Source organism: Vombatus ursinus, unplaced genomic scaffold (genome assembly GCF_900497805.2).
Source record: "Vombatus ursinus unplaced genomic scaffold, bare-nosed wombat genome assembly UNPS02014822.1, whole genome shotgun sequence".
Taxonomy (NCBI): domain Eukaryota; kingdom Metazoa; phylum Chordata; class Mammalia; order Diprotodontia; family Vombatidae; genus Vombatus; species Vombatus ursinus.
The window spans coordinates 13,088,725-13,108,013 of record NW_020954600.1 but is presented as its reverse complement, the minus strand read 5'-3'; the positions used below and the strand labels follow the sequence as shown (position 1 = coordinate 13,108,013).

Genomic DNA, 19,289 nt, shown 5'->3' with positions numbered 1-19,289 from the left:
TAAGGATCACAGAAATGTGTGTATTTACAAATTGTTCACAAACAGTAAAGGAAATCCACAAAAATGTTCTAGATCTGGCCTCTGGAGAGGGCCCAAACAGCCTTGAGAACTCTTGAAGCATCTGGAATAATCTATAGCTCTGAGAGTAGGGAATAAATAGTTTTTAGTAACCTAGTTCCGTGGTTATGGAATTATGGATGACATAATCCCCAGGCTTGGGTTCATTGGTGAAGATGGGAAACATTGTCAGTATTGTTTTAAATAGGCCAAGGTGTGTGTGTTTTACATTTTTACGAGGGGGTGAGTGATGCTTAAGGATTAACTCTCCCAAACTTAGAGTTACATTGAAATAAGAAGACTATTTTGTTTAGCATCTTTATTTTAAAATATATCTACTTAGCATCTTTATTACAAAGGGTTAAAATTCCCATACTGGCTTTTGCTTATTAGCTTATTAGTTATTTTGCTTATTAGCAAGGGTAGACCCTGGATGTTGTCTTCGCTGAGCTCTGAAAGGTTTGTAAAGCTCCCTCATCCTTTTCCAGTCTTACACATCATTCCCTACCATGACCCCATTGGCCCAGCCACACTGGCCTCCTTGCCTCTCCATGAGCAAGACACTCTGGGAATTTTCTCTGGCTATCTCTCACATCTGGAACGGCCTCCCCACTGTGCCTACCTACTTCCCTGGCTTCCTCTAAGTCCCAAATAAAATCCCATCTATACTAGAAGCCTTTCCCAACCTCTCTTCATTCCAGTGCCTTCCCTCGGTTAAGTATTTCCTACTTATCCTGTGTATATCTTGCTTTGCATATATGTATTTGCATGTTGTCTTCACATTAGATTGTGTGCTCTTTGAGGGCGGGGACTGATTTTTGTTTCTTCTTGTTGCTTGGCACTTCACACAGTGCCTGGCACATAGTAGGTGCTTAGCAAATGTTTATTGACTTGACATTATCTCATCTGATGCTTGAAACAACCTTGTGAGGTAGATGTTCCCCATTTTACAAATGAGGCTTACAGAGGGAATGGACTGTCCAGGATTACAGTCGGTAATTATTTGAGGTGGGATTTGAACACAAGGCTTTGCCATCATCGTGATTAAAAAACCTTTTTAGGATCACAGATTTAGAACTGAAACAGACCTTGGAAGACATCAAACCCAGCTCCTTTATTTTATAGATTTGTAGCTGGTTGGAACAGCGGCTGAAGCGTTAGGCCTGGAGTCAGAAAGATCTGAGTTCAAATCCAACCTCAGGCACTTCCCAGTCGCTTGACCCTGGGCAAGTCACTTGCCTCAGTTTCTTCATTTGTAAAATGAGATAGGGAAGGAAATGACAAAAACAAAAAACTCTCCAGTATCTTTGCCAAGAAAACCCCAAATGGGGTCACAAAAAGTCAGACACGACTGAAATGAATTGACTCAACAATAACAAACCCATCTGTAAAATGGGGATGCACTGGAGAAGGAAATGGCAAACCATTCCGGTATCTTTGCCAAGAAAAACCCATGATTCCAAAATAATTGTTGAGAAAGCTCTAGGCAGCAAAGCAGATAGAGCCTTGTACGTAAAGTAAGGAAGACTTACTAGCTGTATGACTCTGGGCAAGTCATTTAACCCTTCTTTGCCTCAGTTTCTTCAACTTAAAGTCGAGATAATAGTAGCACCTACTTCTTGATGTTGTTGTGAAGATCAAACAAGATAATGTTGGCAAAGTGCTTAGCACAGTGCCTGGCATATATTAAGTGCTATATAAGTGTTAGCCATGATTTATTATTATTATTATTATTGAAACTGAAGCACATAGAAGGCACATAGCTACTAAGTCTGAAGTCAGACTTGAACTTGAATCTTTCTGCCTCCAAGCCCAGTGGAAGGAGCCTCCACCACACCAGCTGACCCCTGTTTTAATGCAACATTGTTCTCTTGGTCAGATCCTTTGATAAAATGGAAAGACAATATTCCGAGCTCAGCTCTACCACTAAGTGCCTTTGCAGCCATAAATGACTCACTTGATCTTTTTGGGCCTCAGTTTCCTTCACTGTGTAATGAAAAGGTCTGAGGGTTCCTTTCATATCTAGATTTCTGATCCTATGATTTATGAACCTAATGGGGAATCTCCCACCAGATTCTAATTTATTCCAGCAGTTTTTCTGTGCTGTCTGGTGTGGGCGGCTAAAAAACCAGTGATTTCTGTCCTCAGTTACTCGACCTGAAGGCTGGAGGCCTTCAAGACCTGATATTGTGACACCAGCTCTGTCTGAGCTTATTCTGTGACCCTTAGTAACTCCTAGAACTTTATTCAGCCTTGGTTTCTCTCTCCTTTGCCTCCAATAAAATGGGAAGAATATGAAATGAAATGTCCCTAAGTAGTTTCGAAAAGACAGAAAAGTTTTTTATAGTGGTGGAGACCCTCTTTAGAAGGGATTTCTCTGTGAGTTTGTTTAAAAAATATATGATGTATGTACATATGTATGTATATATATATATATATCTCACTGTGTTTCAAGACATTTGGTTTTCTTTGTAATCATCTGTATTTTGTTTGATGCAGTGAAAGATATTTCTTTTTTACAAAATGTCTTTGCCAGACTGCCAAAGGGATCACATTCTTAACACAGAAAATAATTAAGAATAAAAAAAATATTATAAATATACATATGTATATTTTGATCACCGTGTTTCAAGACCCTCTTTAGAAGGGATTTATCTGTGAGTTTGTTTAAAAAAAATATATGATGTATGTACATATGTATATATGTGTATATATATATATATATATATCACTGTGTTTCAAGACATTTGGTTTTCTTTGTAATCATCTGTATTTTATTTGGTGCAGTGAAAGACATTTTTTTTTTAAATGTCTTCGCCAGGCTGCCAAAGTGATCACATTCTTAACACAGAAAATAATGAAGAACTCCTTCTCCATAGAGATCTGACCAGATAACATGAATGTAGAAATGGTTTGGAACACTGTAAAGTATTGCATGTGATTGTAAGGAGTCACTGAATCTCTAGAGGGGGATTTTGGTTGGAGTCAGGAAAACTTTCCTAACTACAACAGCTGCTTGCTTGCAAGTGGAAAGGGCTTCCTCGGGTGGGCAGTGGGCTCCCATGTGCTGGACCTTTTCAGGTGGTGGTCGGATGACTGCTCACTCGTTGGGGTTGTGATAGACTTAAGAGTGTGATCCTGTTTGAGGACTGGTTGGATTAGATGCCTTCTAATCCCTTCCAACGCTGCCATTTTGTTATAATTACATGAAATATAATTGTGTAAATGGGTAATGGTGGAAAGATGACCAGTCTATGGTCTGAGCTGTGGAATGGCTGGCAGTCATGATGGTCGCCTTTGGAGTTCTCAAAAAATGAGCTACTCCATCTTTCTCCTTTCCCCACGATGCCTTGGGTGCTTGTACTGAGCATGTCAATAGGAGAACCTAAGGTCATCTCTTAAATTTTTTTCAATTAATAAACATTTATTCCACTCCCCCCAATTAAATAAAAAAAGAAAAGGCCTCCAGGGCCTCAGTTTCTTTATCTGTTAAGGTTGGACTAGGTGGCCTTTATAAAACTCCCTGAGGGTAGGGTCTTGATTATCTTTTTATCTCCTCTAGCGCTGGGCCTTGAACTCTGCACTTAGTAGTTGCTTAATATGCTGAGCGAATTAGAAGGGTTCCAGATTCTTGAAGCTGTGGAGGACCTCTTGGTGGAGAGCCCCAAAGCTTCCTAGGCTTCCCACATCCCACCCAGGTGGCTGAGCCGGTTTAAGGACAGAACCTTCCACTGCCCAGCTCAGCTAAGCTGCGCTCGGCTTGTTTCAGCCAGAAGCGTGGTTCTCTCGGAATCGTTAATCTGAAAGTTGCCGTTCAGCAGTTTCTGTCTTTGTGACTCGAGCCTGTCTCTCTTCTCCGCTGAGCAAGGCCCGAAGACAAGCAGAGGGCTGGAGGTGGCCACCACCCGGAGATTGACACACCCTCTGGGTTCTCTGGGCAGAGTTTGGCCCCGGCTTCGCCCCCTCAGTCGTGCCAAGGCCTCCTGTTCCTTTCAGCTCCACCCTTTGGGTTTGGGGAGGCCACCATCTGGGTCCAACCTGCCTTTCAATTAAATAACAATGGAATGAACATTGCACGGCTTCCCCTGTGAGTTATTCATGGGACCAAGAGTCAGACCTGGAAGGGGCCTCAGAGGTGGATGGGTCCAGCCCTCCTACAGGGATTTCAGCTCTTCATCAGTGAGGAAGGAGGGGGGGGGGGAAGAAGAATGCTAGATTTGGAGGCAGACCCAGGTTTAAATCTTGGCTCTGCCCCTCCCTCTATGATCATGGGCAAGACACGTGCGTCAGTTTCCTCATCTGTAAAATAAAGGAGTTGGACGGGGTTGGACCTCAGCCAGGAAGAATTCATACTGGCCCAGTCTCTCATTGACATTAGCACAAGAATGGAGGGAGGGGGAGGGGAAAAGAACAAACATTTATTAAGCGCCTACTATGTGCCAGGCCCTGTGCTAAGCTCTTTATCAATATGCTCTCATTTGATTCTCACAAGAAGACTGCACTATTATTATTATCCTCATTTTACAGATGAGGAAACTGAGGCAGACTTGAAGTGACTGGAGGCTGTGGATTAATGAGAAGGGCGGCCATTGGGGAAGGGAGTAGCTGATTTCACACCAGGGAGCTTCAAGCTACTGGACAAGCACCCCAGCCTGAAGAATAGGATGTTAATTCTGTGAACAAGCTGGGGTATGTGGTTGTATACTCAGTCCAAACAGGATGTTCTTCAGAACCACTCCTTCCAGAGGCAGGAGGCCTTGGAATGACCATACCTACTGACTAGGGGAGTGTGGGTCTGGTCTTGTCAGCTCACCCCCTACTGGGCGAACGCCAGGCGTTCCCAATTCCTCTGGAATCAGATATAAATTCCAGAATTTCAAGCTTTCTCTGTTTATGGTCTTCTTACATATCGCTTCACTCCATGGACCCTACAGTCATACCGCCCGCACGTAAGGGGTGGTGTTGTGATAATAATAATAGCCAGCACTTATAAAGTGTTTTAAGGTAAAGAGCTTTTACAAATATTCTCTCATTTTATTCTCACCACAACAATGCTGGGAAGTAGGTGCTGTTATTATTCCTGGTTTACAGATGGGGAAACTGAGGCAGGCAGAGGCTAAGTTACTTGTCCAGGGTAATACAGTTTGTAACTTTCTTTTTTTAGGCAAATGGGGTTAAGTGACTCGCCCAGGGTCACACAGTTAGTGTCAAGTGTTTGGTCTGAGGCCTGATTTGAACTCAGGTCCTCCTGACTTCAGGGCCAATGCTCTTTCCACTGCTCCATCTAGCTGCCCCCTAGTTTGTAACTTTCTGATTTGAACTCGTCTTCCTTACTTTAGGTACAAGGCTCTATCTACTTTGCCACCTAGAGCTTTCTCAACATTGGTTTTGGAGTCATGGGTTTTCCTTGGCAAAGACCATTTCCTTGTCCAGTGTGTTCCCATTTTACAGATAGGTCTGTTGTTGAGTCATTTCAGTTGTATCTGACTTTTTGAGACCCTATTTGAGGTTTTCTTGGTAAAGATACTGGAGAATTTTTTTGTTTTGTTTTTGTCATTTCCTTCCCTGGCTCATTTTACAGGTAAAGAAACTGAGGCAAGTGACTTGCCCAGGATTGTACACCTGGGAAGTGTCTGAGGCTGGATTGGAACTCCTATCTTCCTGACTCCAAGCCTGGTGCTCTATTCTTCGTGCCACCCAGCTGTCTCTTGTGTTACAAATAAAGAAACAAAAAGCCCAATGACTTGACCAAGGTCACATAGTTAGTAAATATCCTAGGAGGGATTTGAACCTTGCTACTCCGACTTCAGAGCTCTTTCTATGTGCCTCAATTCATTTTATCATTATTATTATTAGTTTTACTGACGAGTCTTGTTTTTACATCACAATCATTACTGGAAGTGCCAAATTGAACCCTTCCTTGTAACAGAGAAAGAGGTCAACAGAAGTATAGTGACTTTGCCCAACAATGTATACAGCATTCTGCCCTAGTAGTCCCCCACGTGTCCAATGAGAGGAGAAAGGTAATACTTGATTACATGTTCTTTGGAATCATTATTGGTTTGTTAGTTACCTGGAGGTCAGTTTCCTTTGAAAATTCTATTCATTTTCTATCCTGCAGTTTACTCCTTAAAGGCTGATCCCAAGTTGGTACTCACAAATGTACCCTGTGACCTGAATGCCCTCCTCCCACCAAAGCTAAAAATAGAGCTGTGCAGGTGGTGATGGTCAGGGTTGGATCCCCTTGGAAGGTAATGAGGCATCTGCTAGTTGACTGGATGGAGAAAAGTTCCAGGTGCAGATGAGGGTGAGTGGGAAGAAGTGGCCTGAATCTGGTAACTACCCTAAACCCAGTGACCCGACGTGTTCGATGGGGGCTCGCCCATCACCACCGGGATTTCATTTTGAGATGATGCAGCTCCCCGAGGGTACTTTCTCTTGATCACAGCTAGATTCATTTTCCAAGGCCGGGCCCCTACTTTGTAGACAAGGCAGCTGCTGAAGAGAGATGATCTGAATTCCCCGACTAAGCATCCCAAGTGAATGAAAAACACTGGGTTGAGAACCAGTTGACAGTCAGGAGGGAGAGCTGAGTTGGTAACTGTCTGCCAGGTGATGGACGCCATGGAGTTCCTGCTTGTCAACTTAAGGGGCAGACTTCTGTCTCCAGAACCGTCAATCTAACAAACTGTCTCAGGATTGTGCAACCAGAGAAATCCAGAAGGGCACCGAGTCAGACCCAGTCACTGCCCGTTTTTCCTGCTCCAGGAGGGTAGCCGTGGCGCATCTAACTGAACTCCCACCCCCATTGCTTTCCCTCTCGCCTTTGAAGTGGCTCCAATGAATTGTTTTAACAGCAGATGCTTTCCTATTAGCCTAATTAGGATTTTTTTTCTCATGGCTCAACATGAATGATTTAATTTTATATTCCTGGATCAGATACCAACTGAACAACAAGGGAAAAGTGCTCAGTATTGGAAAGGAAGGCAAGCTGTTGGAGAATTAAGAAACTGCCATAATGGCATAGTGGATAGAGCACCGGCCCTGGAATCAGGAGGACCTCAGTTCAAATCCAGCTTCAGACACATAACAATCACTAGTTGTGTGACTTTGGGCAAGTCACTTAACCCCAATTGCCTCACCAAAAAAAAAACAACAAAAAACAAAGCAGAAGAAGAAACTGCCATAAGCCACTCTTGAATACGTGAGAGTTGGCATGAGTCAGGATAGGGAGTGTCTTTACCTCTATCTTACATGAGCAATGGCCCCTCCATAGATGGTGTGGTACAAGTGAGAAGGATACTGGCTTTGGAGTCAATGGGGCCAAATCTCCACTTTATTATTACTTTTCTGAGAAAGAAGCAAGTGACCAAAATTGTCATAGCAATAGACAGGTATTAAATGTCTACAATGGGCAATGTATTAGACTTTGGGAATATCAATACCAAAAAATGAAATGAATCTTAATCTTATTAATAAAGTTGATAACAGAGGGAGGCAGAATGATGCAATGGGAAAAATATTGAATCTGTAGGAAGAAGACCTGGGTTCTCAACACTTGTTACCTAGGGCACCTGGGGTAAGTGACTTTACCTCTGTAATCTTCGGTTTTCTCTGCTGTAAAATGGAGTTGGGCTAGATGGCCTCTGCGGTATCTTAGACTGCTATATCTACAACTTTTAAGGAGGAAGTATATTTGCCAGAATGATCTCCCCAGTGCAGGAAGCCGTGTATGCCAAACTGCTACAAACTCCATTTTATTTTATTTTGTTTTATTTTTTTGTTTGTTTTTTTCCTTTTTGGTGAGGCAGTTGGGGTTAAGTGACTTTCCCAGAGTCACACAGCTAGTGAGTGTTATGTGTCTGAGGCTGGATTTGAACTCAGCTCCTCCTGACTCCAGGGCCGGTGCTTTATCTACCGCATCACCTAGCTGCCCCTTACAAACCCCATTTTAAAGATAAAATGGTCCACAGTAGTGCAAGCAGGTGGTTTTAAGATAGGCACAGGGACTGTGACCTGTGATTTCACTGGCATAGGGAATTTCCAGGTAAGGTTGCTACTTTCTTTGCAAATTCTAGTCTTTATTGTCTATAGCATTGAAAGGTTCCGTGATTTCTCTACAGGCACACAGGGGAAGGGAAGGATATATAAATATGTATATAGCATCTACTATGTGCCAGGCAGTGTGCTAAGCACTTTTTACAAATATTGTCTTATTTTATCCTCACAACAATCCTAGAAGGTGGGGCTCTTATTCTTCCCATTATACAGTTGAGGAAACTGAGGCCAAAAGAGGTTAAATGACTTGCCTAAGGTTACACAGCTGGTGTCTGAGACTGGATTTGAACGCAAGTTTTCCTAATCCCAGTTCCAGTGCTCTATCTACTGTGCTGCCAGAGGCAGGATAGAACTGGAACCCAGATCTTTCTGCCTATGAGGCCATCTCTTTAGCCTGGGAAATGGAAAAGATCCTATAATCATCCCTTTCAAGACGGCATTCTCCCTCCTAAAGGCCTTGTGTCAGTTCTGCTACATGTGGGCGAGCTGGTTACTCAACAGACCTGGGCAGTCGTACAATCAGGTACTCCTGTGAGCTCAGGTGAGCTCTGACTAACCAGGAGTTGTCATATAAACCCTTTTACAAGTAGGAATCACTTTATATACCCTTCAAATGGTCAGCTTACCACCCTAACAGCTTTCTCTTAAAAGGGAGACATAATGGTTGAGCCAATGATGCCTGTTGCTCCATGATCCAGTTCCTGGGCTGTGAGGGTGGGGAATCCAAACAGAAGAATAACTAACATTGACGGGTGTTTCACATCAGTCCCTTCTTGGGGCTTAAGTCTGGAATGGGTCTGAGGAATCTAGATTTAAAGCTGGGAGGTGCGCCGGAGGCTCTCTTGTCCAACCGTCCCATTTTACAGATGAGGAAACTGAGGTGCAAGCTCACAAAAATGGCAGAGTTGGGATTTAAACCCACATCCAGAGAGCACTCTTTCCGCTGCTTTTCCAAGGTTTACGTGACCTAATCATTGGAGCCCCAGACCTTCGCAGGCTCCAGGACCAGGGCTTCAATTATATTGCTGCTTCTACTAAAATCAGTGAAACAGAGCTGGTAGGGATTTGGGGACTGGGGGTCGGAGGAGAGAATTTGATGTGTATCTTAATGATGACTTTCCCTACTTCACTCTGCCCTTTTTTTTTTATTACAGTCTGCCTCCCAGCCTTAATCTACTTGAAACAGCCTAGTTCCTCCTCTTCCTTAAACCCAATGACTTTCTTTTCAGGTCCTTATCCTCATGGAAGATTAGGTTAAAATCCAATATAATTGGCTCTGACCTCAGATTCTCTCTGGTCTGAACTTAACCCTGTTATCTCCCTTGATAAAATGGAAGCTTCTGGAAGCCAGTCAATCAATCAACAAGTATTTGCTAAGTGCCTACTAAATGCAGCTGTGCTAAGCCTGGCAATCTGAAGAAAGTCCAAAAAAGAAAGTCTCAGCTCTCAAAGAAGGGAACAAACATTCATTAAGAGCCTGCTATGTGCCAGGCACTGTGCTAATACTATCTCGTGGCAGCCCCGGTAGGTGGGTGCTATTATGATCTCCATTTGACATTTGAGGAAACCGAAGCAGACCTAGGTTAAATGACTTGTCCAGTTAGTAAGTATCTGAGGCTGGATTTGAACTCAGGTCTTCTTAACTCCAGCTCCACTGCTTTATGCTCAAAGCCACCCCATGGCTACCAGGATTCTGACTATAATGGGGGAGAGGGACGCTTACATTTTTTTTTTCTCTCTGGCACATTGCTTGTTTCTTGATTGACTGATTTCAGCAAGGTGATTGCTAAAGTAACATATTATTTTTGTGGAAAAGATAGGGGATGGTAGGCTGGGTGCCTTGGTCTCAGACCTTTTGGATTCAGCGCTCCCATCAGAATTTTTTTTTTTCCTGGTTGGGTATGTCAGGGTCTTTGTGGGGGAGATTTTCCCAATGGCACCTGTGCAGTTTCTGAAGTTGGGATTAAATTATAAAGGCCCAGGTGGGTTGGTGCCCAAACCAAAAAGGGCGAAGATTGGGAGTTTGCCAAGCAGTAGAGAAAGGCTCGGGGAAGAATTGGGTTGTAATGGTAGGTGTGGCTGCGTAGGAGACTAACCCCGTGATTAGCTGTGGCTGGGAGGGTGGGATTTAATCCATCTTGTCCTTGATTACACACCCTTTGGGGTCGAGCCGCAGTGCTAGGCGAGAGTATTAAATCAGATGGAACTGGTCTGATGGTCAGGCGGATGCAAAGAATAGAAATTGGTTGATGTCAACTTGACAGAGGTCTCAGAGAGATTGTCTGTATGACCTTGAGCACATCTCTGGGCCTCATTTTCCATCTCTACAAAATGAAGGGGGACCGTCTAGGTGCCTGGCGGCGGGGACCTTCCAGTTCTTAGTTTAAATCTGGGCCTGTGACCTCCTGTAGTTGCGTGCTTAGAGCCAAAAGGTATCTAGGAGGAGTCTGGTCAGGGAGCCGCTGAGCTCAGCTACCTGGGAAATGCAAATGGAGGCCTTATCTCTCCTTTTCCCACCCTCCTGCCCGAGATGGCCAGGTCACACTCTTGTCTTTACCTGCCTGCCTCCTTCTGGGCTCTGTGGAACCGGCCACTTTAAACAACCCCAGCTGGCCAAACAGGATGGAAGAATTTAAGGGAAACCCCCAGCCTAGTCCTCCTCTGTCTCCCCCCACCCCCAACCTTCCCCTCCCTCCAAACCCTGTCTTCCATGAAGTGGAAACCCGCCTATCCAATCCTTCTGTGCAAACCGGTTGGGCTATGATCTTCAGACCTTCAAATGTTAAACAGTAACTTTCCTAAGTATGTCGGTGGTAGGGCCAACGTGGGCACTCTTGGGAGCACAGGCCTTGGGTAAATAGAACGATTAGGGAAGGAGATTCTATCCTCCCCGCCTTTTCCTGCCCCTCTAAGCCCTCCAGCTGTTGAGGAGGAAGGACAGCTCAGACGCAGTTATTTTCTTCTCAGATAACAACATCTTAAAGACGAAAAAGAGCTTTGGGATCATAGTCTTAACCTCCAGATTTTACAAGCAAGGAAAAAGGGCCCCACAGAGAAGAAGGGAGTGGTTTGCCCAAAGTCATATAAGTAGGATCATATGATGATGGATAGACCTTAGGAGGCCATTCGGTACAACCCCACTTCTTGGGTTTGCTTTTTGTTTTTTTTTTCAGATGAGGAAACTGAGTCCCAGAGAACAAGTGACAATCTAAGGTAATTATTAGATTAGAGCCAGATTTCCTGACTCCCAGGCCAGGCTCTTTCCAACCAGACTTCCCTGAGGATCTGGGAATTACCACATGCCCCCCACTTCATCTTCCTTGATACTGATAAGAATTAAAATCATGAGCCCATGGATTTTTGAACTGGAAGGGACCTCCAAGGCTTTCTTGTCCCCCTTATTTTACAGGCGATCAGAGTTGAAAGGGACCCTTGAGATTAGTTGAATGCCCTCATTTTGCTGAGGCCGTGGAGCATCTTGAGATATAAAGTGACTTACTCAGTCACAGAGCTTAGTAAATGGCAAAGCCAACATTTGAACCCAGATGCTCTGATCCCAAGGGGCAGCTAGGTGGTGCAGTGGATAGAGTGCCAGGCTTGGAGTGAGGAAAACTCATCTTCCTGAGTTCAAATACAGCCTCAGACACTTAGTAGCTGTGTGACCCTGGGCAAGTCACTTCACCCTGCTTGCCTCAGTTTCCTCATCTGTAAAATGAGAAGGAAATGGCAAACCACTCTAGTATCTTTGCTTAGAAAACCCCAACTGGCATCACAAAGAGTCGCTCTTGACTGAAATGACTCAGTAACAAAATCTCAGATTCCAAGGCCAGTGCTCGTCCCCCTCTACACTATGCTCCAATTTAGTTCTCCAGGCCATTTTATCTTCCTCTCTTAGTACATGAAAGAGGAAGGAAGGGCCAGTTATCAATTGTGTTTGGGGGCTGGAGGGTGGGAGGAGGTGGGCAGAGCTTCTAAGAAGCAAAGCCAGGGTTGTGTAAGGTCCCGAGTGCTCCAAGTAGAAGCAGATCCCAGTGGCTGGGGAGTCTAGGCAAGTCCCCACTCTATGGGCCAGGCTCAGGACAGATCCCTATGTAATTCAGTGGGAGGGCTGGGTATTGGGGGGGGTGCAATTACACGGGTGCCCTGGGACTACTGAGTAGATAATTTTAGGTCAGAATCTCACTGGAAATGCCTATCTCTTTGACTACAAGGTTTAATTGATTGGAATTGTGCTTTAAGAAAAACACACACACACACACACACACACACACACACACACACACACCCCCACCCCCTTTGGTGTTTTCACTTTCATAAACTTGGAGGCTGGCCAGTATCTCCCGGTGAGAGGTATTGCCCTTCATTCTGCCTCATTCCTGATTGGAGATTATTCATTTATGAATGGAAAGCTGTAAAAACTTGTCTCATACATATGAATATTGGACATGGAAATTTTAATTGGGGAAGAGCTCTGCCTTTACCGACAAGGGCTGCGGCAACATGTTTCTAGGGCTGGTGTTGAAAAACTGACTTTTTTTTCTCTTTTTCTCCTTTAAATTTTACTGCTGGCGTTTTCCAAATGGCATTTGTCAAGAGGGCATTAACTGAGCGGACTGTTGGATCCCCTTACAGATCATGATTTTGGAAGGAAGTGGTGTGATGAATCTCAATTCCAGCAACCATCTTCTCCACCAACAGCCGGCCTGGACAGACAGTTACCCCACGTGCAATGGTAGGAGGACCTTGGCTCTGGGTGGGGTTAAGTGCCTGGTACTCTTTCCCCCATACTCAAGTGAGTCCATTCTTTTCACCCTAGGTGACAGTGTCCCGGGAAAGCATTGACTTTTAGGTCAGGTGGGGAAGGTAGAACTTTCGTAAGGATGAATTCCCTTGTGGAATGGTGGCGTCCCCCCAATTGATTCCATTTGGCAATTTTCTCCAGTTGCAGTCTTCCCATCTTGGAGAATAGTGCCTGAGTGGGATCTGTTGAGAGAGAGGTTGGTGGGCCAGGTAGTACCTGAAGGAGAGGTTCATGTTTCAAGTTTCCATCCTTCTTTCTCAATGAAGTCAGGACAGGACAAGGTGGATGGTAGTGGTTGAGGATGGCTCAATAATTCTGTTTAAGAATCTATTTAATCCTTTACTAAATTAAGAGAAAGTAAAGTAGGATAGTAAGTATTTATTCAGCCCAAATATATCATTTTATAAGGGATGAGGGGAGGAAGCTAGGAAGGACTTACGAACACTTATTACCAATTTGACCCCCTAGCTTATTTCTCTACCTTGCTGATTTCTTTTTTCTTTCTTTCCTTTTTTTTTTTTAACAAAAATCATAGTGTTTAAAACAAGAAGGACCGTAGCGATCGTCTACTTCAACTCTGTTTTTATAGATTAAGAAAAGAGTCCCAAAGCCGTTAAATGATATGCCCAATGACATAACAAATAGTAAATAGTGGAGTTACAATTCATAGGATAAGAGGACTAGATTTGGAAGGTCATCTAGCCCCTTTATTTTACCTTTGAGTAAACTGAGGCCTAGAGAAGTTATATGACTTTTCTAAGGTCACATATGTAGTAAGTGGCAGAATGAGATGTTGAACTCAGCTCTCTGAATTTCCATACCACCATAACTAGCCCCTGGCAGGTGGGGATTTAAATTTCCTTCCTGGGTGGGTGGGGATGGTTGTCCTCGCTACCAGCTACTGATGTCCCATCTCTCAAATCATGGCTTTCTGGTTGTATATGTTGCAACCTCCCCTATTCCTCCATTTCCAGGGTCCCTCTGTCATGGTGCATCTTTCCAATCCAATCGTCTTTGCTGGGGAGGGCTAAGGGCCATGTAGCCCTCTCCCAGCTGAATTTACCTCCAAAACAGCTATTCCTTTTGACTTCCAAACCAGTGTTCTCTTCATTCCATGAGATAAATTTGATACTGAACTTGGGGTTCCAATTCCCTTAAGGCCTAAGTATGTCCTAATAATTTTCCAATAGGGGAGGAGGCTCTCAGCCTCTCCAGTACCAACTTACAAACTTGAGGCTTATAATTATGGTCCCACCAAAGAGGTCCTAATATTTCAGGTGGAAATTTTTCTTTTATTATTCAAGGAACATGACCACTCCAGTCTGAGAAAGGAGAGAGCAGTGTGATTGATGGTTATTATATGAGGGCCTTTACTTTCCAATTACCACCCCAGATGTGAGAAGTTCTGGGGGAAAAAAAAAGACTTTGTCTCCTTTCAAACTCATTTGTGACTATTGTGGGGCTAGGGGTGGGGGATCATGGCACACTTTCAAATTCCCCTAGGGGAGTTGCGGAGTGAATCAGAATGTGAATCAGAGTCATACAATTTTGTTGGTATTTGCAGACTGGAAAGCAGTAGAATTTTCCCCAGCTTTATCTATGAAATGAGAAAGTTGAACTCCATTATCTATAAGGCCCCTTCTAGATCCAAATTCTGCAATTACAGCAAGAGGAACAAATTGAGTAAAGAAATAAGTTAAGGGATCAATCATTAGCAAATGTCTCTTAACTCCCTCTCCATACAAAGAGAAGCCCTATGCAATTCAATTTAATCCAATCCAGTGCATCTCCATGCAATGCAATGCAATGCAATCCAGTTCATTTCAGTCTAGTCAGTAAGCGTTTACTTATACTAACTCTGTGCCAGGCACTATACTTACAAAGAAAGGCAAAAACATCGCCTCTGCCTTCAAGGAGTGTCCATTCTAACAGAGAAGACACCATGAAAATAACCAGGTATAAGCAATATAGACGCAAAGAAGAAGGAAGGTCTTCTCAGGGTGGCACCAGCTTCTTGGGCTTGGGAAACATTTGTTAAGAGCTTATGATGTGCCAGGCACTGTTCTAGACTCCAGAGATGCAGTCCCTCCAAGGAGCTTACATTTCCCTGAGACTGTTTGTTGTTTCCCAGTGGCCGAGGGCCCCAGGGACAGCAGGGGTTCTTGGCTATGGGGGGTGGTGAATTGGACGGGACGAGGGAGTCAGGATTATTCCACACTTGCTTCCCTGCTCCAGCAAGACTGCGCAGTGTCCAGGTCTCAGATCATAGCCTCTGCAGACACTCAGTGCACAAAGGAATTGGGGACCACATGCAGTTCTCTGGTTCTTCCCAATAATCAATGGGTGGGGCTTTCTTTGGGGAATCTAAAGAAATTGCCAAGTTGCATTTACTATGTGCTAAGCACTTAATGTGCATTATTTCATTTACTCCTTATATAACAGCCCTGCAAAGTAGGTGCTGTTATTATCTCCATGTTACAGCTGAGGAAACTGAGGCAGACAGGTTAAGAATCACACAGCTAATAAGTATCTGAGGCTGGATTTTAACTTCTTGAGTCCAGGCTTAGTGCTCTAAATACTGTGGCACCTGACTGCTCCAAGGCTAGGCATCAGACTTTTGGTTTTATTGCTATGGGGAATTCCCAAGTGAGTAAACTTCCTCAATCAACACCTATAGCCATAGGAAGTTGCCTCAGACAGTGGGCTTGACTAGAGTCACACAAGTGAATATATCACAGATTTAAAGCTGAAAGGGGCCTTCGAGGCCATTGAGTCTGACCCCTTCATCTTCCAGATGGGGAAACTGAGGTACAGGAAAGTTAAAGTTAAATGTCTTGCCTAGCTTCACCGAGCTAGTAAGTGCCTGAGGCAGGATTTGAATCCAGCCTTCCTGTTGTCAGATTCATTACTCTCTCTACTGCACCATGTTATCTCTAATTTTAAAATGAAAGCTAAAATGGAAAACTAATTTTGGAGCTACACCGAGAAGTAGGACTCATTCCCAGAAGCCACGTTTACACCCTAGTCAAGTGGGTGAAAACTCTTTGAAATGGAGTCCATCATCTGGGTGCTGGGACATTCTGGATCTCCTCAATAGCTGAGTATTTCGGTGGCGTTTCCCCCCCCCCCCCCCGCACCTGCTTCTTTGGGTGGAGTCATGAAGTCTTCACCTTTCAATGGCATCCAGGACTGTTCCTTCACAAAATGGCGTGCCAGGGGTTCCCAGAGCACATTTACTTTGCTGCCTTTGCACAGACTCTCCCCCCCCCCCCCCCCCCGCCCATGCCTGGAATGTTCCCTCTCCTGATCTCTGCCCCTTAGCATTGCAGGCTCCCAGCATGGCACAGATGAGGGGTCCCCCCTCTCCCTCCCCATTCTTAATGTTCTCTCTTTCATGAAATTACTTAGTGTTTACTTAACTAAGCACATTGTTTTCCATTAGCAGAGTATAAGCCCCTTGAGGGCACAGGCTGTTTTGATTCTGGTCTTTGTACATCTCCAATACCAAGCACAGTGCTTGACTCATTTATTGAATTGAATTTTGGAAGCTGGAATCCATTTTAAAAAAAACAAGATATTTGGAGCTGATTTCACTTTGGAAAGGAACAGGGAGCCTGGGATTGAGTGGAACTCCCATCATCATGGTGCCCATTTCTGGTATCCAGAATCTTTTGTCCCCTCAATCAGTCTGATGTCCATCCTTCCAAGGTTGCTGAGATCAAAGCAAAGGAATTGGAATCAATCAGTCAATCAAAAAGGATTTATTTAGCACTTGTTCTGTGCTAAGTTCTGAGGGACAGAGAGATGACTGTAGAGCCTTAAAGAAGCTCTCATTGGCCATTGTCTTTGGGCCTACAGAACCATGTCACAAATGTAAGCCATGTCACAAATAACATGGCCTGGACCCTTGTACTTCAGAATCACAGACAGAAGAGCTGGATGGGACCCCCAAGGTCTTGGGCAGCTGTTCGATGTCATCCCCCATAATATCACAAACCTTGTCTTCTGGTTTGGGACTTGATCCTTTGGGAATAATTTCCCAATGTAATTTTCTTTCCCAGTGTTTGGGGTTGGCTGCTTAGATTCCCTCCTCTCTAATTTTGGGGGTTACAAATGGACCTCCTCAATCTGAATATAAAAGACAGTCATCCATCGGCTGCTCCTTGTCACGAGAAGGGTTGAATTTTCTAACCCTCCTTATATTCCTTGGAGGGAACGCTCCACTCCTTTCTCCAACAAAGTAACCCCAACATGCAAAGAGAAAATGGGTTTGTTTGTAGGATGGACTCAAATTATCAAGAGAAAGACATGTACCTGGAATGGTTTGAGGTCACAGTGGGCCCAACATACACTTTATTCAGTTATTTTCAGCTATTTCCGACTCTCCCTGACCCCATTTGGGGTTTTCTTGGCCAAGATACTAAAGTGGCTTGCCATTTCCTTCTCCAGCTCATTTTACAGATGAGGAAACTGAGGCAAACAGGGTGAAGTGACTTGCTTAGGGTCATATAGCTAGTAAGTATCTGAAGGCAAATTTGAACTCAGGTCTTCCTGACTCCAGGCCCAGAGCTCTATCCATTGAGCCACCTAGCTGCTCCAACATATCCTTATTAAATTCATTTGGCCCAGCCAGCTTTCCTATGGAGAGCTTTCCCACAGTGAAATTTTTGTGAATTAGACTTTTGGTAAACAAATACGATGTAGGATCATAATTAGATTTAAAGCTGAAGGGACATTGAAGACCATTTGATCCAACTCTTTCATTTAGATTGTTCAGTTACCCCTAATTATACCTTTTTAGCAAAGAAAGAAGGAACATCCCTAACGAGGATACTTGTAGGCATAACTGTAAAGCCCCAGTGAACGTCCTTCTGCTACACCTCCTGGGTTTGGAAGGGACCTAGCTTCTCAGAAGCTAGGCCATATGCCACATGCCACATGCCAAGCATTCTGTCAAGGGCTGGGAATACAAAAACCTCCAGAAGCTTACATTGTCTTAGAGAATTCACTTACACCCATGTAAAGAAGAAGAATATGCTGAATATCCCAAGCACATATTCACACCCCAATTTTGACACGTATTGGTTGTATGACCCTGAGGACGTCTCTTCATATTCTGGTGCTCATCTAAATTCTTTAAGACCATAAAGTTTCAGAAGGTTTCAACCTGCATTGGAAGAGGGCATTTATTTCTTCATCCAGGAATTCCCTTTGCCATTAAAATCACAAGTCTTATCCTTAGCCCTATCCCTATCCCGATTCTCATCTCTTGGAGAAGGAAATGGCAAAGCACTCCAGTACCTTTGCCAAGAGAACCCCAATAGGGCATCAGGAAGGGTCAGATATGACTGAACAACAAATTCCTATTTCTATCTTTATCTCTATTCCTGTCCCTGTCCCTATGTCTATCCTCACTCCTATCTCTATCCCTAGCCATAATCCTCTTTAACACTCTCCCTCTCCCTACATCTTAGTGTATATGTATATATGTGCATACTTCTTCATACATGCACATGAACACGAAGAGTAAATACAGGATAATTTTAGGAAAAGGTGAGGTCCTAGCAACTGGGGCAGGAGGGGAGATAAGGAAATACTTCCTATAAGAGGTGTTACTTGAGCTAAGTTTGGAAGAGAGCTTGGGTTTCTAAGAAGCAAGGATGAGGAGGGTGTGTAATTAGGGTCCATCGACTGTCATGTATGAGGAAGAGCACAGGAGGCCAGTCTGGCTAGAACACAGGATGTGTGAAGGGATAACCAGTCTGGTTGGGTAGATAAGAGGCAGCCAGATTTTGAAGGGGCTAAGATACCGAATAGAGAAGTCTGCATTTTATCCTGGAGATGCCAGGAGGTCAGCCGGTGAAGCTTCTTGGGTAAGAGAATAACCCGGTCAGATCTATGCTTCAGGATATTAGTTTGGCCATGGTGTAGACAATGGATCTAGACTATCTGGAGAGCTGAGTCAGGAAGTCTTAGCATGTAGGTTAGATGTTTGTGTCCTTTGACCAGTAAGTCCTGGATGCCAGTAGGGTCATGAATGTTCCAGCCACAGCAGCTTTCAAAGGTTATTACCAGGCTATGAAGAGGTTGCAGTCTGTACTGGGAAGGGAATCCTCACGCTGACTAAATTGCAGGTGCTTGGAGTATTTAAGTCAGTATTCAAAGTAAATTATGGGATCCTAGGTCCTAGACCTCGCATTGGAAGGGATCTCAGAAGCCAACCTCCTCATTTTACAGATGTGGAAACTGAGGCTCAGAAAACTGGATACAACTGCTGCCAGCCTCGCATTGCAGAAGCTCTGACACACTTAGGCACAGCGAGAAGATTAGGTGATAATGTGTACACTCCAGGTAAATGGCAGTTATGAAAAAT

General features: G+C 44.1%; 1 protein-coding gene across 3 annotated transcripts in view; it reads left to right on the top strand.

The window, feature by feature from the left end:
• The first annotated feature begins 11,288 nt into the window (after nt 1-11,288).
• Nucleotides 11,289-19,289, top strand: part of EHF (ETS homologous factor) — a 32,858-nt gene continuing 24,857 nt past the window's right edge. The window contains exons 1-3 of one of the 3 annotated variants that reach the window (XM_027837783.1): nt 11,289-11,328; nt 12,710-12,847; nt 19,154-19,267. In XM_027837783.1, the coding sequence (XP_027693584.1) occupies nt 12,751-12,847; nt 19,154-19,267 (211 nt within the window). In that variant the 5' untranslated portion in view covers nt 11,289-11,328; nt 12,710-12,750. Of the gene's footprint in view, nt 11,329-12,551; nt 12,848-19,153; nt 19,268-19,289 lie in introns of those variants that run through there. The other 2 variants (XM_027837782.1, XM_027837784.1) reach the window with 2 other exon arrangements.